This window comes from Polypterus senegalus, chromosome 1, assembly GCF_016835505.1.
Source record: "Polypterus senegalus isolate Bchr_013 chromosome 1, ASM1683550v1, whole genome shotgun sequence".
In the NCBI taxonomy this organism is placed as follows: domain Eukaryota; kingdom Metazoa; phylum Chordata; class Cladistia; order Polypteriformes; family Polypteridae; genus Polypterus; species Polypterus senegalus.
Window position 1 is genome coordinate 69,600,364 of NC_053154.1, and position 20,208 is coordinate 69,620,571.

General features: G+C 36.8%; 1 protein-coding gene across 1 annotated transcript in view; it reads left to right on the top strand.

Annotated features, from left to right (window-relative positions):
- Positions 1–405: 405 nt before the first annotated feature.
- The window catches only part of myo1eb (myosin IEb), a 115,332-nt gene continuing 95,529 nt past the window's right edge, over positions 406–20,208 (top strand). The window contains exon 1 of the mRNA XM_039750383.1: positions 406–717. Coding sequence (XP_039606317.1) covers positions 715–717 — 3 coding nt within the window. The 5' untranslated portion in view covers positions 406–714. The remainder of the gene's footprint in view (positions 718–20,208) is intronic.

Consider the following 20,208-nt stretch of genomic DNA (forward strand, 5'->3'; position numbering starts at 1 on the left):
GTTTTACTCTATGCACTGGCCTCGAGTTCCCGTTTTTCTTCTTCTCGTGGATCTTTTTCTGGTTTAGTATCCAAATAGTCACAGGCGTTGTTCAACAAACAGATTTACCCGCTCGGGGGGTACGATTGCCGTTTTTCAATCTTTATAGCTACCCTTACCTAATGTTCTGGGGTAAACGAGCAATCATATTGTAAAAAGACAATTACGGATTTGGGTTTTTATAAGCTGCTAACTAGAAAACTAATCCGCTTGTTCCAGTTTACAATTTGTTATCATCTTGCCCCTCTCGCTCTCACTTCTTTCTTTCACTCACCTCACCGCCGCGAGTCCCAAGAGTCTTCCTGGTAAACGCGCGCCGCCATAAAGGTGAAGCGCGACGCCTGCCCCCCCCCTCAGCCACACCCCCGCACCCAGCTCCCCTCTCCTTCCCTTCATACCTGTGCAACAGCCTGTAATCTGAGCGCTCAGTCTTCTCCGCTTCGTTTAAATACCTGGAATCTTTTAATACTACGAAGAGAAGAAATACCCACAAAGATCAAAAAGGCACTAGAGCTACAATACGATTTCACAATTTTACCTTTAACGGTTCGTGATATGTTTTACAGACATTCGGTGTTTCTATCCAGTATACGGACTGCCTGAGAGGGACACTTCGCTTAGGGAAGTGGCCTTTTTAATTCTTCGGGAAGTGAGTCGGTAAATTCCTTTAACAACATGGTAAGTCAATATAACTTGGAAAAACAGGTAGAAATGTTCGCGTAAGTGGTGTGGACTTTAGAAAGTTAAACAGAAAAAAAGCGAGCGAAATCAAGTTCTGTGCTGCTAACAACACTCTTGCTCCGTGTTGGCCGTGTCAGTACACGCCGGGTGTGTGGAGACCGTAAGGTGGGGTAGAGTTAAGAGCGGCGTACATGTGTGGGGTGTAATGGAGGCAAAGATATGTAGTTCTCTGCCTGCGTATTGTGTTTGAACGGATCTTAACTGCATTTTATCTTCAAATGCTGTATAATATTTTGTATATGGAAAAATAGTGGTGATCATCACTTAAGATAAGATTGTTTTATGAAGTCCAAAACAATAGGAGTTTTTTTTTGCGCATGCAGTATGAATTTGTTATTCTAGAGCTGGCAAAATAATCATGACATTTAAATGGCATATTTTATGAGAAATAACACACATGCCAATAGAAGCCCTTTGATTTACATATAGATAGCGATTCTTATCCCGGAAGTGCTCCCCCTTACTACCTGACTGTCAAAACGATTTCGAAAGGAAAATACGCAGGAATGGCCGGGAATTGTAAAACATTAAGTATATTTATTGTTTACAGTAGTTGCAGATAATTTAAATCTTTTTCTGTTGGCCGTGTTAGGAATGAAGTGTGGAGTCGACAGAGACTCCTTACTGCCAGGTTATGGGAATCCGTTTTCTTTCTATATGTAACTTTGCATGTTTTGTGTGTTATGACTCCGCCACTCAGCCCAGATAGCGCTTCTCCATTCATTCATGACCCTTTTGATATTATACTCCACGACATCAGAAACTTCACGACAGATAATGTTTCAAAAGTAATTTAAAATTAAATTTTACGTTTTTGTTATGTAAATAAACGAATGAAGAAACCGATGAATTTTCCCTCTTGCCTGTGGCGGATATACCACAGGGGTACACTTTTTTTTTTTTTTTTAATATTGATTTGGATGTGGTGCATGTTTCTTTACAGGTTTACTAACTGGTATTTGACTTCTAAATATTTTAGAATCAATGCATGAAATAATTGTCCAGATAAACTATAGAAATTATTAGAAACATTTAATGAAGGCATCATGACCAGGCCTCTTAACCCTTGGATTGCACTGGTTTTGCTGCTGCTCATTCCAGCCAATTCCTTCTTCTTTGTTAATTGAAATACTGCAGCCTCGCAGCCTCACAGCTACAGTAGACTAAGTTTGAATCCCAGCCTGATAACAGTTTTGCATTCTTCACCTGTCTCAGTGGATTTTCTTCAGTTGTTGTTTTCTAGCACCTACTCCAAAAAGCACTATTTGCAAAGAAAGAACCAGTCTTGGAAAGGGTGCTTGTTCATCGCAGGTCAGACTTCCCAAACTCACTCGGGCTTGACCACTGTACAGTGTCCATTTAAACTGGCACACACATCTTTGAGATAAACCAGAATACTCTAGAGGGAAACATACAGTGACAAGGCTGGGATTCAAACTCTGTCTCCTGGAATAGCACAGATGCAGTAGCATTAAACAAGCTCAATAAATGCTACCAACGAGCTCCATGCATCAAGTTAAACTGTTTTGAGTTTTGCTTTAAGTGAAGAAATGCTATTGCAACAGACTGTGCCTGCCTGCTTACTTATATGCTTAAGCAATGTTAATAAACTCATACTCAAGTCATCAGTACTCAAAAAAAAAAAAAAGCCCTGTACTGTATCATTATAACCCCAGGTGTTCTTTGAATCATTTTATTTAAAAAGGAGTAGAACATAAATTTTTAAAAAGTCTTTAATTGAGACATTACTGTGTTAAAATAAAAATGCTGAATGAAACTGCTTTTAGTATCACTTTTGAAGCTAAAGAACAATAACTCTGTTTTAAAATAAGGATCTGAATACTGAAGTAGAACTCCTAGTTCCAGATTATTTGCTGTTAAATTTAGGTTGTTGTACTGTTTTTGTTTGATTTTTATTTATAAAATGTGTATCACCTGTATAAGCAGAGAATGTAGGTATTATCTTTAGGGGATTATACAGCTCGCATAATGTACATATGCTGTATTTGGACTAAATCATTCTCCTTTTTTGCTTGTGGTAATTCAGTTAAATATGATTTATGTGTGACATATGCAGTATATTCAGATTTAGTCATTATTTGGAAAAAATCCATCTCCGAGGAGAAACGTTGGCGTCAGAACATCCGTACATTGACAACAATGCTCTCAGTTTGAACATAATGGTAAACTGTTGTGGACATATAGGGGTTTATGTGATTACCAAGCATACCTGGAAAAACTGACCACTATTTTCAAATTTAACATTACATCTAACATTTAAATCCACATGTTAGGTACCATATTGACTTTCAACAATAATATCTCCAAGGAATGCAGTGATACCATTCCCGACAGCAGTGTTGCTCAAGTACTTTTTTTTTGAAGAAAAAGAATGCAGCATTTTAAAAACAAATATGTGAGAGCAATATAGTTTTATTTAATTAGCTGTAGTAAATGAAACTAATAGTTTTTGTTTAACAAATGATTAAGATGTACTTTTTTTTTAATTTACTTAAATAAAAGTAATCTTTTTAATATTTATTTTGGTATGTAGCACATTGTATATTTAGCCAACAATAGTTGTATACATTTTAAAAAACTGGAATCTCAAATTGACAAACGGCTTCATAATTGTATGTGTTTGTAAATGAAACAAATATCTAGTCTAAGATTTTAGTCTCAATCTCTTTTTTAAAAAAAAACAAACATTTCAGCTCAATCACAGATCAGTTTGTTTCATTTTGAAGTTTGAAAAGCTGAATCAGCATCTCTGATAGGGTTTGTGGTGCTAAAATAGCAAGTGTTGCAACAGAATTTAAATCCTCAAGCTATCCTTTAAACTAGCAGGAAGATTTTTTTCAGAGTTTGCAGGCCCGGTTGGTAAATGCTGTATCACTCATAGTATATTTTTTAATTTCAGTCATATCTGTTTTTAATGATTTCAAAATGTGCAATAAGAGCTTGTGTTAGATACAAGAGAGTGGAACCACTGACGTATCAATGTGGTATGAGCAAAGTCTACCCGAAACTTAAATGGAGACCAATAATGATCGCTGATATGGTTGTACTTCATAGTACTACCAATGATCCTTTAGAAAGAATTATTAAATAAATAATGTATGGAAATAAAATAAATTTATTCAAACATTTACAGTAGTTAATTGATGCAGTTTGTAATTTTATATATGTATTTAAACCTAAAATCACAAGACAACAAGGGCAAAAAACAATTCAGTCAAGAAAATGCACTTCAATATTCTGGAAAATTAACGCCTATTAAAACTACACTTGGCATTTTAATGTCCGTCCCCTTCTAAGTGCAGAAAGCAATGCAGACAAAAAAAGCCCTTCATGAAATAATTCTTTCTGCAAGTTAATGCATTTGTTGTTAACAAAAGAGAGGCAAAGGCCTAGCAGGCTGTTTTCACACAGCAATTATGAATTATTGGCATATTTTAATATTTGTTTGAGTTGTAGAGGCTGGAATAGTTTTCTTCCTCTTAAGCAAGCTAAATGAATGTGTGAGGAGCGTACTATAGGAGATCACAGCAGATTTATTATTGCAAAATCTTAACCCCATTTGGGGTTGTTGCAGTTAATGATGCCGGGATCAGAAGCAATTGTGCGTCCAACACTAACTGACAAATAAGTGCATAGTGGTCTTAAGAGAACTGCGGTTTCAATCTGAATATATATACATACATTTTTCTGCATTTTTCATAGTTTTAAATGTCTTAATTCTCCTGACCTCTTAAGGTGTGAAATGCCAGTTGTGTACAGTGCAGCAGTGCAGTACTGAAGAATAAGATCAACATCACAGTTAACATCTATAATACTGTAAAAGTCGCAAAACATTTGCAGTATCATCTAGCACCACCCCCTTTTGTTTTTTGAGTTTAAGTGCAAATTGGTCCTTTATTTTAATGAAATAATTTCTGAAACAAGAGAATGATACTTAGAATTATCCTTTGGTTTTAAATTGTTACCTCCATCAGAATGACATCCACAAACAAGTGAAAATAAGTATAAAAAAGTAATAATGGTATATTACTATAGCATTTTCCTTTCTTTACTTACAGAAAACTACAGTAAGCCCTCATTTATCGCAGTTAATCCGTTCCAGACTCTACCGCGATAAATTAATTTCCGTGAAGTAGGATTCTTTATTTATAAATCAAATATTTTCTCAGAGCATAGAAAACCTGTTTACGACCTTCTAAATATGTTTTTTAGCATTATTAGAGCCCTCTATACATGAAATAACACCCTTTAGTCAAAAGTTTAAACTGTGCTGCATGACAAGACCGAGATGACAGTTCCGTCTCACAATTAAAAGAATGCAAACATATCTTGTCTTCAAAGGAGTGCCGTCAGGAGCAGAGAATGTCAGAGAGACAGACAGAGAGCAAAAAGCAAACAATCAAAAATCAGTAGGGCTGTTCGGGCTTTTAAGTATGCAAAGCACCGTGCGGGAAGCACATCGTATATCATCATTATCAAAATCCGTGATCTATATTTAGATATGCTTACATTTAAAATCCGCGATACAGTGAAGCCGCGAAAGTCAAAGCGTGATATAGCGAGGGAGCACTGTATTTGGTAAGTTTAAAGTTAAACAAGATGTAGTTGCAGTCCAACATAATTTAGTCATGTATTTTACAGCGGCTGAACAGAGTCAGAAACTGTTTATGTCTAAAATATATTAATTATTATTATTAATGGTTTACTGAATCATAGGATATTTTCAATGTGAGGTTAGCCATTTGCTATGCTGTGGGTGAGGAGGAAGTCAAACAAAAATGTTTTAAAATAGTTTCTAGTGTTTGAGGCGAGATTGGAATTTTCAGGTTACCATATCTTCAAGCACTTTAGAAGGAAGGTGTATTCTTGAAAATTGTCAAGGATTATTAAATATTGTTGTGGATGAACCTGTTCTCTTCATAAGGTATGTGAGTTAGTACTTTTAACGCATTAGAAACAATTCCATTTAGGTGGCATGTAGTCAAAATTTATTAATTATGAGCACTACAGGTATTTTAATTGTTTTTCATTAATTTGGTTACAGTCATATCAAAAAGTGCTTAGCTTCATTTTAGAAATTAGTGGTTTGATTCCCTGCTCTTTTATTTACATTTCCTGAAACAATGCATGTAGGGAGTGATGCAGTTTTCCTATAACAAATTTTGAAACAGTCCTATAGTAGATCTTATCTCTTTTAAACTCAAAGTTAATATTTAAGTTCTTCATGATTGCATTGATTAAGTAGCAGTTGTTAATTGTTGTTTGGCTATTTTTTAGCACTAATTCTTGAATTTCTAAAACCCAAATCCGAAACAGTACTGTTTGGTCACATACCGAATTCAACTGAAGATACTGTATTTTTGGCTGTAATGGCTTCAGAGGTGAAGTGACTTAAGGGGTACCAATTGTTTATAAGAAACACATTCTTGGTCTTTGCTGTTTACTTTTCAAATCACTTAAAAAATAAACTTGTTTTTTTTTACTGTATTTACATAATTTCTGCTCCTGACCTTTTTAACGGAAAAGCAAGATCTGGAAATAACAATTTTCTAACCACATTGTTATATTTATAATACAACCATGGAAACACAATAATAAATGAATAATAAAGCAGCAGGGTGTATATTTTTGACCAATTTAGTTCTAGAGATCTTTGTTTTCAGAACATATTCTTATAATTCATTTTGTTTTTTATATTTGACTAGCTGATTACCCAGTGGCTTTGCTCCCTGAGCGCAAGGGAAAAAAATAAAATGTAGTATATAAATTATTAAACAGTAAAACATTAACATTTAAGAAGTAAAGATACATTGAGCACTACTGGAGTGCTTTAGGGTAAAGTACATTTAAAAGGCGCTATAACACAACAGGTAAGTAGTACTAACAGCAGCTTAAATGTATTTGGGTCATTTCTCTGTAGGAGATCCCTTGTGAAAGGCGCTACACGACATGTGCGGTATAGAAATAACATTTTGTATGTGACCCTCCAAATTTCTGCCTGACAACGTTGCACTATGTGCCTGTGATTTAAAAGAAAAATTATTCTGAGAAATGTGCATGCTGCCGTTCCGTGCTTAACGGGCAAAAGGTCCAAACAATTCCCAAGTCCAATACTTTACGTGAACAGGTCGGTACATCTTCTTAGATGTAAACCCTACATGTTGTTAAAAAAATTGATCACAAAAGCAACCTTGAATGTTGCGGGGTTTCAGTGACCCGAACTCGACTTAAGGGACAGTAAGTAGTCGCGCAGCGCAATTTACAAAGAGTCTTGCTTCGATGGCTCTGATTTACTCCCATTCGTAAAGATTTCCACTCTTCCAGGAGCTGACAGGGCACTCAAAGTGTCACAAACAGTGCGAGAAGAGAGGATTCTGCCCGAAACTGCAAAGCTCTCGACCTGGTGGAGGAGCCACACATTCCACGCCTTTTAGCGTCCACTTTGTCCTAAAGACCCGTCGCCACTGAATGCGGTCTTGTCTTCACATTGTTTACAGCTCGCCGCAGTTAAAAAGTAGAAAAACGCAAAGCTGTTTTCCTCATCTCTTCTACTATCAAGTACTGGCAATAAAAAAAAAAAAAAAAGTTACAATGTGGCAGTTTCTGTGACAGTGACGTGGACGAATAAATAAAACTTCTCTGTCAGAACGCGTCTGGCGGCAGACTGCTCCGCGCTGGAGTCCAGAGAGGTGGGTTGGGAGAGGGCGATGCAGGGCGCACTTCTATGGGATAGATCGGCGTGTTTGAATTTATTTCTTTTCAATATCAGTAAAATAACTCTCAAACAAATAATAACAATTCGTAAAGACAATATAAAAATGGCGTCCACAAATTAAGTGATTAGTTCCTGTATTATAATATATAATATATATACTGTGTATTAATGTTGTTTGTTTTCCTCGTGGGAGACCGATGTACATCTCCAGCAGAGCATGGTCATAAAGCACAGAATACACTAGCTTACTGATGGCTTGGTTTTTCTCAAAAACACTGGACAAGGTGTTAAAATCAGCACTAGTGGCAACAACAACAACAACATTTATTTATATAGCACATTTTCATACAAACAGTAGCTCAAAGTGCTTTACATATTAAAGAATAGAAAAATGAAAGACACAATTATAAAACAAAATAAATCAACATTAACATTGAATAAGAGTACGGTTCAATGGCCAGGGGGGACAGAAAAAACAAAAAAACTCCAGACGGCTGGAGAAAAAATAAAATCTGTAGGGATTCCAGACCATGATACCGCCCAGTCCCCTCTGGGGAAGATACTGTTATTGTTTTTTTGACAAGTCCACATTTCTAAAATCGCATGTCTTCCCAGCAGAAGCTGTAGTCTTTCACAAATACAGAAAAAAGTTAGCCAACACAATCGGAGACTGGACAGCCAGTCTTTGTCATTGAACATCCATGTTCGATTTTATCCCAGTAGTCTTGTCCACCTTCGCACATCTGGACTGTCCACAGTACTCTTGCAGCTTTGAGAAAAGCTGTAACTATTGTCCCATTATAGGACATCCTCTACCTCTTGTCTTCTCTGAATGATATGCTACTCTTTGTTTTTTCTGTGGAAATTCATTATCAGTAAAAAAAAAAAAATGCATGTGGCCCGATAAGTGACCTTTATCCCAAGGCCACTTTGTACCAGGTACCCAAACTTGTGTTTTTATTATAGTGTGTGTTATGGGCAATTCATGACGGAGACAGAAAGCTAGTAACGGTACACCACTTGGATTTAGATCTGGCAGGCCATTCCTTCCAGTAAAACCCTTCCATTACTCATGCAAGTGTATTGTTATCTACTGTTAGGACTACAGTAGTACAAAGTCAGTAAGCAGTGCCCTTTGTAGCACCAAATCCAGCAACAAAAGTAAAGTAAAATAAAGTAAAATATTCTGGTAACCCTAATGCAACTCGAAAGTAGGAAAGGGAGAGAGAGAGAGAGACTTTCTTTGGTTCTCAAACTCAATTTCTTCATTAATGCATTAATAATCTGTAACAAAGTGGTATTTTCCAGCCTTCTGCATTGGATCCAGCTATAGCTCATCTGGTGGTGATATGTTTTATGCCCCAAGGATCAATTTCTGTTGCCATGGTTTAGCATGAATCAATTAGTCATGTTCTTGCCTGTCACCCATCCTCTATTCTTTGCCTTGAAGTTGATGTTCCCTCATGGCTTCATATAGATTTTCAGACTCTGACATTAATCCAAAACTTTGCTTAATTAAAGTGGATGTTTTGTGCCATATAGCTTATTTATCAAAGTCACTGTCTTCTGCTTAGTGTTTGAAACACATTTCACATACCCTACAAACATAATTCATTCCATTTGCTTGGTTACAATAATCCTTGTAAATTGAATATTGACACAGTATTTTCACAGTAGTTTAAGGTTGTGTAATTTTTTTTAAAAATGTTCTAATGTAGGAAGTATCAATACATTTTATATTGAAATAACAAACCTCTTTGGTTATACTCTAGCAATATACTTTTTGTTACTTTTCCTTTAAAACCTATAGCAAAAAAAGAACCATAAAAGAAGTTTTTTCACCAGCTCAAACATATTTAATGTGATACCTGCATTTGATAAATGGTTAATAGTACAATAAATTAATGAGTATTTAAAATATATATCGGTTCACTTTTTAAAGTTGTCTGTTGGAGGATAAAAATAAAATCTCAGAAATTTATGCAACAAATAGTTACACACATCCTGTTAAATGTTTAAAAGTACTTAATAAAATGTTTTATTTAAACATGCCAGAATATTTTTTTTTTGTTAAATTAAGAGTAATGCATTAATAAAGTATATTTTTTTTGTTATTGCTGTTTTTAGCTGCTTTCACATACTGTATAATGCATGAAGCACCTATTGCGAGAACACTGTCCATCTGCCCATCACTCTGTCTGTCTGTCTGCACAACATCAACCGTGGCCAAATATTTGTTGATATGTGGCACACTTATTCTTCAAGGATATCTGTTGAGGCAGTTCAGCTTTCATTGAGATATCCTATACAGTAGATTGTGCTATACACAAGTTAAAAATTTCAAAATCTAATATTGAAAGAAATTGGCACATTTGCAAACTCATCAGACTTTAAACATAAACATTCTGTGTGACTTCAACCTTCGCAACGCCTGCTACTGGCAGTAAACAGATCCCCGGAATGAGTCAGTGAAACACCAGCAGACTGCACATGCAGAAATAAACATGTGATCACAAGCTGCTTGAGCGCATACAACGCTGCAGTTCTCCATTGGCAAGTCCAGCAAATTGTCACTGCATTATGAAGTCTTTCCAGCAACTTGTACAAATGCACTCTTTTTCTGTTTGCTTGCGCCTATCAGTCTGTCTGTTGTTTCAAGTTGTAATAGGTAAATTAAATGATCTTCATAACTGTAAAACTATAAAGTACAAGCAAAGAAAACAGTTATCTAAATATGAAGTTCCCTATGGCATTATGCACAAGAGTAAATAAATATTTACTTAAATTTAACCTTACACTAAACCAACTCCAACGACCATTATGTGCGGATTCTAATGATTCACTATTTCACTGTCAGTAGAACAACATTTAATTCTATAGCATATTTTCATACAAACAATGTAGCTCAAAGTGCTTTCCAAGATGTCAACGAAGTAGATACATACAAAGAAAAACAAATTAAAATTGCAAAGTATAAATAATGTACACATAATTAAGAGAAACCGAGTCCATACGTACAAAATTGTTTCTTTAAGTCTCTAAATGATAGTCCAATTATAAGGTCAATTGGCTAGGGTGGACAGGAAAAAAACTCAAGCTGGAGAAAAAAAAACAATCTGTTAGGGTTCCAGGCCAAAAAACCGCCTAGCCCTCACTGGACTTTTTGCCTAACATAAATGTTCTTAAGTAGTTCTTTATTTTTTCTTTCAAGGCTTTGCCTTAGAGAATTCAACACTGTGGGTCTCGTAACAGGTTGGGGTATCTGCTTTCATTCAAAAATCACAGGTGATAGTGGTGTTGCAAAATATTACCAGATAAGAACCAGAAAAGAGAACAGAGAAAGGTAAAGATTAATAAAGACTACAGATTCAATAGTGTGATAATTCTGTGCATATCTTCTTTATTAGGAGAACTAAATTGTACTTATGAAAATGGCAATTTAGGATTTTTTTTTTTTTTATCCTGTTTTTTTAATCTATAGGGTTAGTCTGGCTTATCTCTATTGGTGAAGTATTCCACATTTTTGGTGCGTGACAGTAGAAGGCTGTCTCACCACTTCTTTTATGCTTGTCTTTTGAAGTAATAAGCAGATTACTATTAGAAGATCTAAGATTATGACCTGGAATGTGTCAATGTCCAAGTTTTTCTAGCTTGTATATTTGCTGCCCAGTAATAAAATTGAAAATGAGCCACCTTTTGATTTAGGTTGTTGTAGGGCCGCTCTTTGGATGCATGGATATTTCGAATTCCAATTAAATGATGTTTATGATTGAATCTAATGTCTTAAAAAATGATTTGCTAATGTGAATAGGGATGTTTTGAAATAGAAACGGAACCTTGGGGAGGTTCATCTAAATAGTATTAGTTCTCCCTGCTAAAGTAAGATGAAGGGTAGACCATCTACGTACGTCTTGTTTAAGTTTTTCCAAGCAGACAGCAAAATTTTGTTAGAAAAGAGCTCTATATTTACTTCTGATATTTACCCCTAGGTATTTAAACTGATCTGCATTTATAAAAGGGAAGAAGTCCAATCTAATGTTTGCTAGAGAATTCGCTGGAAAAACACAGTTTTATTCAAATAATTTTAACGCAGTTAATGTTGTGAGAATGTTTTAGCAGTGTACATTTTACTACTTTTTTGTTTTATAACAGCAATTTCCTGTCAGTTTCCTTTCCACTGTAATTAACATATTCAGAATGGGTGTGTGTAAGTGGTGTTTTTTTAGGATCAACAACCTCTCATTGTGTTTCATTTTTAGATTTTTATTTTTCTCTAATTACATTCTTGTGGCAATTTTAGTATCATAGTAGTTAAGCATAACCTGTAGGATTTTCAAAGGAGAGGGGAGAACATCATAATTGTATTATAAGAAAGATCAAATTATGATACCAGACCATTAACACACAAGTGTGTGAACTAAGAACATCTTACTGTTTATATTGCCATCTATTAAATATTTCAGTTTGCTAATGGAAAAATTGGATAAAGATTACTTCATTTTTTTTTTCTTTAACATGGAATTAGCTTGTGAGTTTTTATTCAATGTATTTCTTTTTATGACATACACTGTCTGCCTCAATTGGGTGAGAATATTTCTTGTATTTAGGGGGAGTTTCCAACATGTTTCCGACTTTTTTCCATGGAAATGACCATATTTCTAGTTGCATACCCTTATAAATATGTTTCTTTACAGAAAATCTGGCAGTTGTAATATGATGGGCTGATAGCCTTCTGGATCAGAATTGTAACGTTTATGTTTTATGTTACATACCTTAGAACAATACCTGCGTGTGTTCTATCTTGTATTTACCAAAGTTAAAAATTGCTAAATCTAACAATTTTTTAAATAATATATGAATCACAAAGTGATTGATTGAACCAGAGAAGGGCTAAATTCCCAAGAAAGACTAAGTTCAGTTGTAATTCAAGAAAAATGTGTCCAGTGTAAAGACACAGATCAATACTTGAAAACACTTTTGAAAAATGAGCGAATTTTGTAAGTTTTAATGCTTTTGTTCTCACTTTGGGATCCTAATACCCTTCACCTTCATTATAAAATGCATTATTTATCAAAATAAAAGCTTTAAAATTGCAACACTGTTTCATGTGGCAAATTAATATTATACTTCAATTTTGTAGAATTTACTTTGACTTTGAAAGAACTGCGCTCTATCCTTTTGTATTCCAGAAGGTTAAATGTTGTGGCACCTGAAATATAACATTTGGCCTGTGAGCAGTTCATCTCAAATGTTGCCTTTGCAATAGCCGGAAATTTAATTCTGATCTTCTAGTAGAGATCAAAGCTTCAATTTCAGGGTCCGACATACATGGGGATATTTCTTCAAAAGTAGACAATTGCTTTTTTAGGTCATGATTCCATTAATGAGGTTTCATACCTAAACCAGTAGAGTAACCAATAGTAAAATCCTTAATTGCTCCTTTAGCTATAATTGGTTATCAACAAATGAACATAATTAATGAACAACAAATCATCCACCATGGAGGAAAGTGTGTTATAAATATCAGTACTCCCAAGCAATCTATAATACAGTCCTACCTTGCTTTGTGATAAAAGACAGATATAAATAATAGAGGGAAATTGTCTTTTATTTGCAGACCTTGAGATTTGCTTATTTGTATAAATTTGATGTTACAAACCATAACCAAAAGAAGTAAGGTAAGTTTTTCAGTATCATCCACCACCAGTTGCAATACAGGAGGAATAGAGAAGTGCAAAGGCTTGTACGATTGCCACAGTTCGGGTCAGGTTGGGGAGAAGGCACTGGTACAGTGTGTTGCCGCACCCACCATACGATGAAACAGCTTGTAATCCTGGTTAGCAAACCCCCAGGGAGACACGTGGTCTAGTCCCACCCTCAGGAAATTAGGATCTATCTGCTGCAGCCTGGGGTTATGTGGGTTTCCCTTTGGCCTTGTCCATCCACTCAGGTCCTCAACAGTGAGGAATCCTGCAGGCTGGATCATCGTCTGTGAATCACTCCACATGGCTGTAGTGCTGTAACTGACACACCCTCTCAATGCAGGTAATGTGCCTCATTTGGGACTCCATGAGCAACCACTCATTTTGAGACAAAGTCAAACCAGCAATACCCAAGCATTCTCCAAAGAGATACAGTACCGAAGGAGTCCAGTCTTTATCTCAGGTCACTGGATAGTGTCCATGTCTCGCAACCATGTAGCAAAACAGTAAGCACCAGGACTTGAAAGACCTTCATCCTTTTGCAAAAATATTGGGAACACCACAGAACCCTTTCCACCGACCTCATGAGTCCCCATGCTATCCCAATCAATGTCAAGATCAGTGAATCTTTCTTCACCAAAAGATGCCCCACAGCCACCAGACCCCATGTCCCTGCCCAACGCCCAGTCCATACAAGCATTGAACAGTGTAGGAGCAATAACACACACCTGACAAACCCCAAATCAACTGAAGAAAAATGCAGAAGTTCTGCCTCCACTCTGCACAGTACTCACTGTACCAGTGTACAGGCCAGGTATGATATCCAGCAACTTTGAGGGGCTCCAGAAAATTTTCAGGATGTCCCACAGGGCAGCTTGATCAACCGAGTCAGAAGCTTTATGAAAATTGACAAAGGCTGCAAAGAAACTGCCATATTCGCGTTTGTGCTCCATGAGAACCGTCCGTGCCGGGGTGTGGTTCATGGTAGACTTCTTGGGCATAAAACCAGACGGCTCATTAGAAACAGCCTGATCTTGGTGTCTGCCCAGGTCCAGACTCATTTTCCTAGTAGGTCGTCTCCTACTGGACCTAAGCTGGATCTTCAGAGTACCAACACAAGTCTGTGGTTAGAATTCACAAACTGAGCTCTTCTGTTTTGTAAGAGACTACAGTATCTGCCCACATGGATGTTTCCGATCTCCGCACCACCAATATTGGTGTATCAAGTCCAAAAATGTAGCTCAGGACCCTGGAACCAGGATCCAGCGATCCACAGCCTCTGATCTTTAACAAAATCAAGAAATATGGAGCCACTTTCACCACAGTCGCCAGAACTTTGGGGACCGACACAATCCTCATTGTCGGCTCGTCCGTGCCAGTGGTTGCAGTGAAGTCACACATGACGAGAGGAGTGTCACCTCGCAGGCACCTATCAACCACTGAGCAAAATTATGAATAAAAATGTCTCCCTCACTGAGACTTCATTCACTGCAGTCGGAGCATGCACTGAGGAAAACGGACAAGACACTCAGAAAGTGCATTAATCTGAGTCTCATAATATGCTTGTTGAAATGAGTGACATCGGACACCATCAGTAGGAACTGATCCGCAACAGCGACTCCCTGAGTATGACAGCCATCGGAGTAACCAGACCATTTTAAAGGTGTACCCACCTACAGACATCTGGCCAGGCCCTGGTCTGCTCATCTCAGTGAGTGCTGCCACTGAATTGAGGAGTTTACGAAGATCCTCCGAGAGCAGAGGAAAATGATCGTCATGCTGGAGAGACAAGATGTTCCACATGCCTACCCAGATGGGCTACCTCAAATTTGGAACCCGAGTGCTGACTTGCAGCAGACGATGCCTCAGCACCACACCAGTTCTGATCTCTATCGGGTGCGATGGTTTTCACTTTTCCGGTGATGAGGCTTCCTAGGGCCGCCCCCCCAATACAAGCAGCCTTCATATGGGTGGCTGCAGCAGAGTTACTGATGCGGAAAGGAGTCTTTTTTTTTTTTTTTGTTGATTATTATAAAAATCATACAACATTTAATACAAAAAAAGTCAAATTTTACAAACATAAGATCGAAAGCAAATCAACCCCCACCCCTGAGAAAGAGAGCTAAGCCAGCAGAGTAAAACTTAACACTAGTAAAAATAAGTAAGTAGATGGATTAACAAGTGAATAAGAATAAATGGGGGGAAAAAAGGGGGGAGAGTCTGCTTCCTCAGTGCTTTAAAAGCTTATGCTAAAATGTGTTTGATTAGATCCTGCCAGGTTTTGAAAAAGTTCTTCACAGATCCTCTAAGTGAGAATTTGTTTTTTTCAGTTTCAAATAGTAAATAACATCTGTTACCCACTGACTTAGAATAGGAGAGTTGGGATTCTTCCAGTTGAGCAAGATAAGTCTACGTGCCAATAATGTAGTAAAGGCAATTACAGTTTGTTTGTCCTTTTTCACTTTAAGCCCATCTGGGAGTAAGGAGGCCTGTCTTTCGTCTCAGAGCTTTTTATTTTTATTTTTTTTATGGTGGTTGGAGAGCCAGTCCTGCCAACAACCCACATGAAATCCCGTACAAGTTGGAGAAGTGCTTGCAGGGCTGGATGCAGTTTAATGTCATGCCCAGGACTGGCTGCCCTATAATAAAGTTGAAAGTTAGGTAGTGCCGTGCTGTCTTCTGCTTTAGGTAATTTATAGAGTTGCTCTTTGGATGTATGGATGTTTTGAATTTGAAATGATTGAATCTATTAATATTTCTTAAAAAAAATTTGCTAATGTATATGGGGATAGTTTGAAATAGAAAAAGAAGCTTGGGAAGGATGTTTATCTTAACAGTGTTGATTCAACTTGATAACATGAGATGGAGGATGGACCATCTATTCAGATGTTTAAGACAGCAAAATTTTGTTGAAAAAGATCTTTATATTTACTTGTGATATTTACCTCTAGATATTAAAAGTGATTGGTTAATAATAATGATAAATGGGAAGGTGTCCGGTCTAAAAATTAATTTTGGGTCCAGATATCTTGTTGAAAATCTGCTAGTGCTTTTAGGATTGCTGGCAGGATTGTGCTTTTAGGATTTGTGGGTCAGATATATACAGTACTATGTCCTCTGCATGTAATGACATTTTCTGTTCATGTCCTTCTCTGAAAATCCTATTTATCATTGATGCATTTTGAAAATAAACATTTTCATTTTATTTTAAAAATAAAAATAAACTCAATGGCGATTGCAAAGAGCAATGGTGATAGGGAACATCCTTGTCAAGTACTGTTTTCTGGTTTGAAATAGTCCGAAATAATGTTCTTAATACAAACAGACTTCTGGACTAATCTAGGGTAGTCTGATCCATGCACATATGTTTGGGCTAATCCCAAATTTGTGCAGTGTGGTTAATAGGTAGTCCCATTCAACCATGTCAAATGTTTTTTCTACATTCAAAGATAATAATATTATATCTGTGGTGCTGATTTAATTGGTGAATATATTAAACAAACAACTTAGAAGTTGAGTGTCTACCTTTAATGGAATGGTCTTGTGATATTAGAGAAGGAAGCACTTTCTCACTCCTTCTAGCGTGAACTAAGGAGAGTATCTAACATCATTATTCAAGAGTGAGATTGGTCTGTATGATGCATATTTTTCTTACGAAAGACAGAAATAAATGCTTGGCGAAAAGTCTGAAGTAGAATTTTGTTGTCTTTTTGGCTTCTGTAAATGTTGCAAAATATTAGTGGAGCTAAATTATTTGATTTTTTTTATATAATTCCACTGGGTAGCCTTTAGGGCCTACAGCTTTCCCACTTTGCAGTGAGTTTATAGTTCCTAGTAATTCTGAGAGTGTCAGAGGTTTATCCATTTCTACAGGACTAAGAGTATCTAGCTGTGGTATCTGTAATGAGTCAAATAATCCATTAGATTGTGTCTTATCTTCTTTAGACTGAGTAGAATGTAAGGACTTAATAGTGGTCTGTTACAGACGGAGATAAAATCATAGACTATAATGTATAACCCACACATTTAGAGCGTGCTTGAAATGTGTTGCTGCAGAGTGATAAAGCACTATACATCATAAAGAAAACAAGTCTTTGATTTCATCCTTTGAATATAAAGGATTGTTGGGCAAATGGAAATCGGACAAGTTTAAAATCTAGGTAGCTTTGTCGGATATAACGAGCTAGTCCATAGGCTATGTTTTATTGAAAAATACATTTTAACAAGTCAGTGTTTCAAAATTTCTACATCTGCTGAACACTCACACGGCCCAGCTAATGATGCTGCTTTAAAATGTGAAGGCAAACTGCTTATGCGGATGCCCTCTTTATGGGTATTTCTTTCAGTAGTGAGTTTTATGAATTGCTACTAAGTACAAAATAGGGCTGCAGCTAATGATTATTTTGGTAGTCGACTAATCGTTCAATTTTTTTTTCGATTAGTCATGATTATTTCATGCCTGACTATTTTGATGCCTGCGACCTGTGGTTGCACATCCTGTTCTGGGCTCCAGTGCATGTCTTGCCTCATCTGCTCACATCTGTCCACCTCTGAATGTCACCCTGATGTCTCTGCATTAACATGATTAAAATTAATAATAATCAAATTAAAATAACCAGTGAAACATATGAATTTGAAAATAATCACATGTTTTATATTAGTGTGTTACCATCACAATAAAAAAGAAATACATTAAACAATACAAACTAAAGTGCACATGCACTTTTTTTTAAAAAAAAAGACTATTTAACTTAACCAAAAATGGCCACTGGTGTGTCTTAAAGTCCAAAAGTTAAAGTCCAAAAGAAGTAAAGCTTCAATTCAAATAAAACAAAACAATAATGTACAGTTTATAAAAGATTCAGTTCATATATTCCTGATTGCAATGCAGGAACGTGAGCATTTCGACATGCTCTTGTGTGAGGTCGACTCTCTTCTTTGAGACAATGTTTCCAGCTGCTGAGAAGAGATGCTCAGAGGGAGCAGAGGTCGCAGGAATACACAAGAATGATTCTGCAGATAAAGAAAGATGTTTTAATCATCACACTCTGAAGGAAATGTGCTGTAGTTTACCACATCATGTACTATATTATGCCAAAATAAAAAAATAATGACTTAAAATATGTAACAAGCTAATTACTGATAGACTCCAAAACACAAGTTACCTAATGTTAGTTACAGATGGTTTACTATCATATGAACTCAAATATTATACTAAAAAAGAAGAAAAAAACTAGGCCGGCTCAGCTACTCCTATTCACTCATTTACTATAGCTCCAAACACATTAGCAAACATAACTGAAATTATATTAACCCTTAAACCTCCGGAACCATCTATAGTCGGTTCCCAATGCAATTTGCCAGCACGCTGGAGCCGAGTATATGCGGCAACATACATTCGTTTAACTCCGCAACCAGCTAAAGTTGTTTCTCAGTGGAATTTGCCAGCACGCCGGAGCTGAGTATATTCATTGAATGCTGCAACCGACTATAGTCGTGTCTCGGTGCGATTTGCCAGCACGCAGGGAGCGAGTATATTCAATGATGTACATTCATTGAACCCCGCAACCGGCTATATTTGCTTTACAGAGCAATTTGCCAGCACGCCGGAGCTGATCAGTCAGTGCCGTATATTCGTTGAGCAGCCAGCTCATGACCACTGCCGGCCCCGGCAGAACTGTAGCACCACTGTCTCTGGGATTCAGCCGCAGCACTAGACAAGCCTGCAATCATCGGCGCTTACCTCTGTGTGTTTGTGTGCAGCCAGTTCAAGCGCAGTTGACTCTGTGATTTATTGAATTTCATCAGTGGCTTCAGTTGCACCTTGAACATATAGATTGTTGCAGGAATTTTTGTATAGTTTTTACAGTTCGTTTGCAGTGTGTAAAATAAGTGTTGCAGTAATTGTGATGCTCTTTGCATGAAAAAAAATACATGTTCCATTAAAATTTCACATTTTCTTTGTCAATTGTGACGTTTACTTAAAAAATGGAGCTAAAAAGTATTTGGCGTCCAGGGGTGCATTAACATCCAAGTATGTGTCAGTTTAATGGTTAACTATCATTGGCGAAACCTTGATATACACATTATAGAACAAACATCAACACTGACACGTGACACTAACTTTACTCGCTAAAACTTCTCAACAGACGGTGGCATCACAGCTCCAGGATGCTTGCATTTCAGATGCTCATCCATTGCTGTGGTGCTGCCGTGAAAAAGCTCTGCTTTGCATAATCTGCATCCAACTTTTTTTCTTTTGTGGCGAAGTGCACCCACACTTTAGTAATTTTCTGTCTCAATTTTTTTCCATCTCCTTCCCCTAATCTATCCTCTATTCGACTCGCCATTGCAACCACGTTTATTGTCCTCTGCATTCTTCTTGTCCTCAGACATTCTTCTTCGTTGGTAGGTCAGTGTGCAGTCTTAACAAACAATAACAAACGATACTGCCCCCAGATATTCATGTAGTGCATTGCAGTTACAAAAACAAATGTGGTTCTTTGTGATTAGAGTCTCTATTGAAGGTTCTGTTTATGACTCGTCGGCAATAAAAAATCTGCGTCAACGATATTTTGTAGTCGACGTCGTTGATTACATCGACTAATCGTTGCAGCCCTAGTACAAAATGGAATTTATTTTTAATCTATACTGCCTTCAGGAACGTGTAGAGTTTTTCCAGACTTTAGACTGCCAGTCATTTTATATTGTGTACTGAAAGTGCTATAATATTAATGCTTTAATGTACTGATAAGCAACTTAAATGTTGTTTCTGTAAGCAGATTATCACTATTAAAAAACAGAATGAATTTTACACTTATTCAAGTATCTTGGTTAGCACTGGTCCCTCATGGATGAAGTGTACTGAGTTCAAATTCCGCATCTGGTCACGGTTGTTCTAGCCTTTATGTACTCCTCCTGTGTCTGCATGGGTTTTTCTCTGGGTAGTTCGATTTTACTTTTGTGTTTGTGGGTTCGGTTAATTGGAAG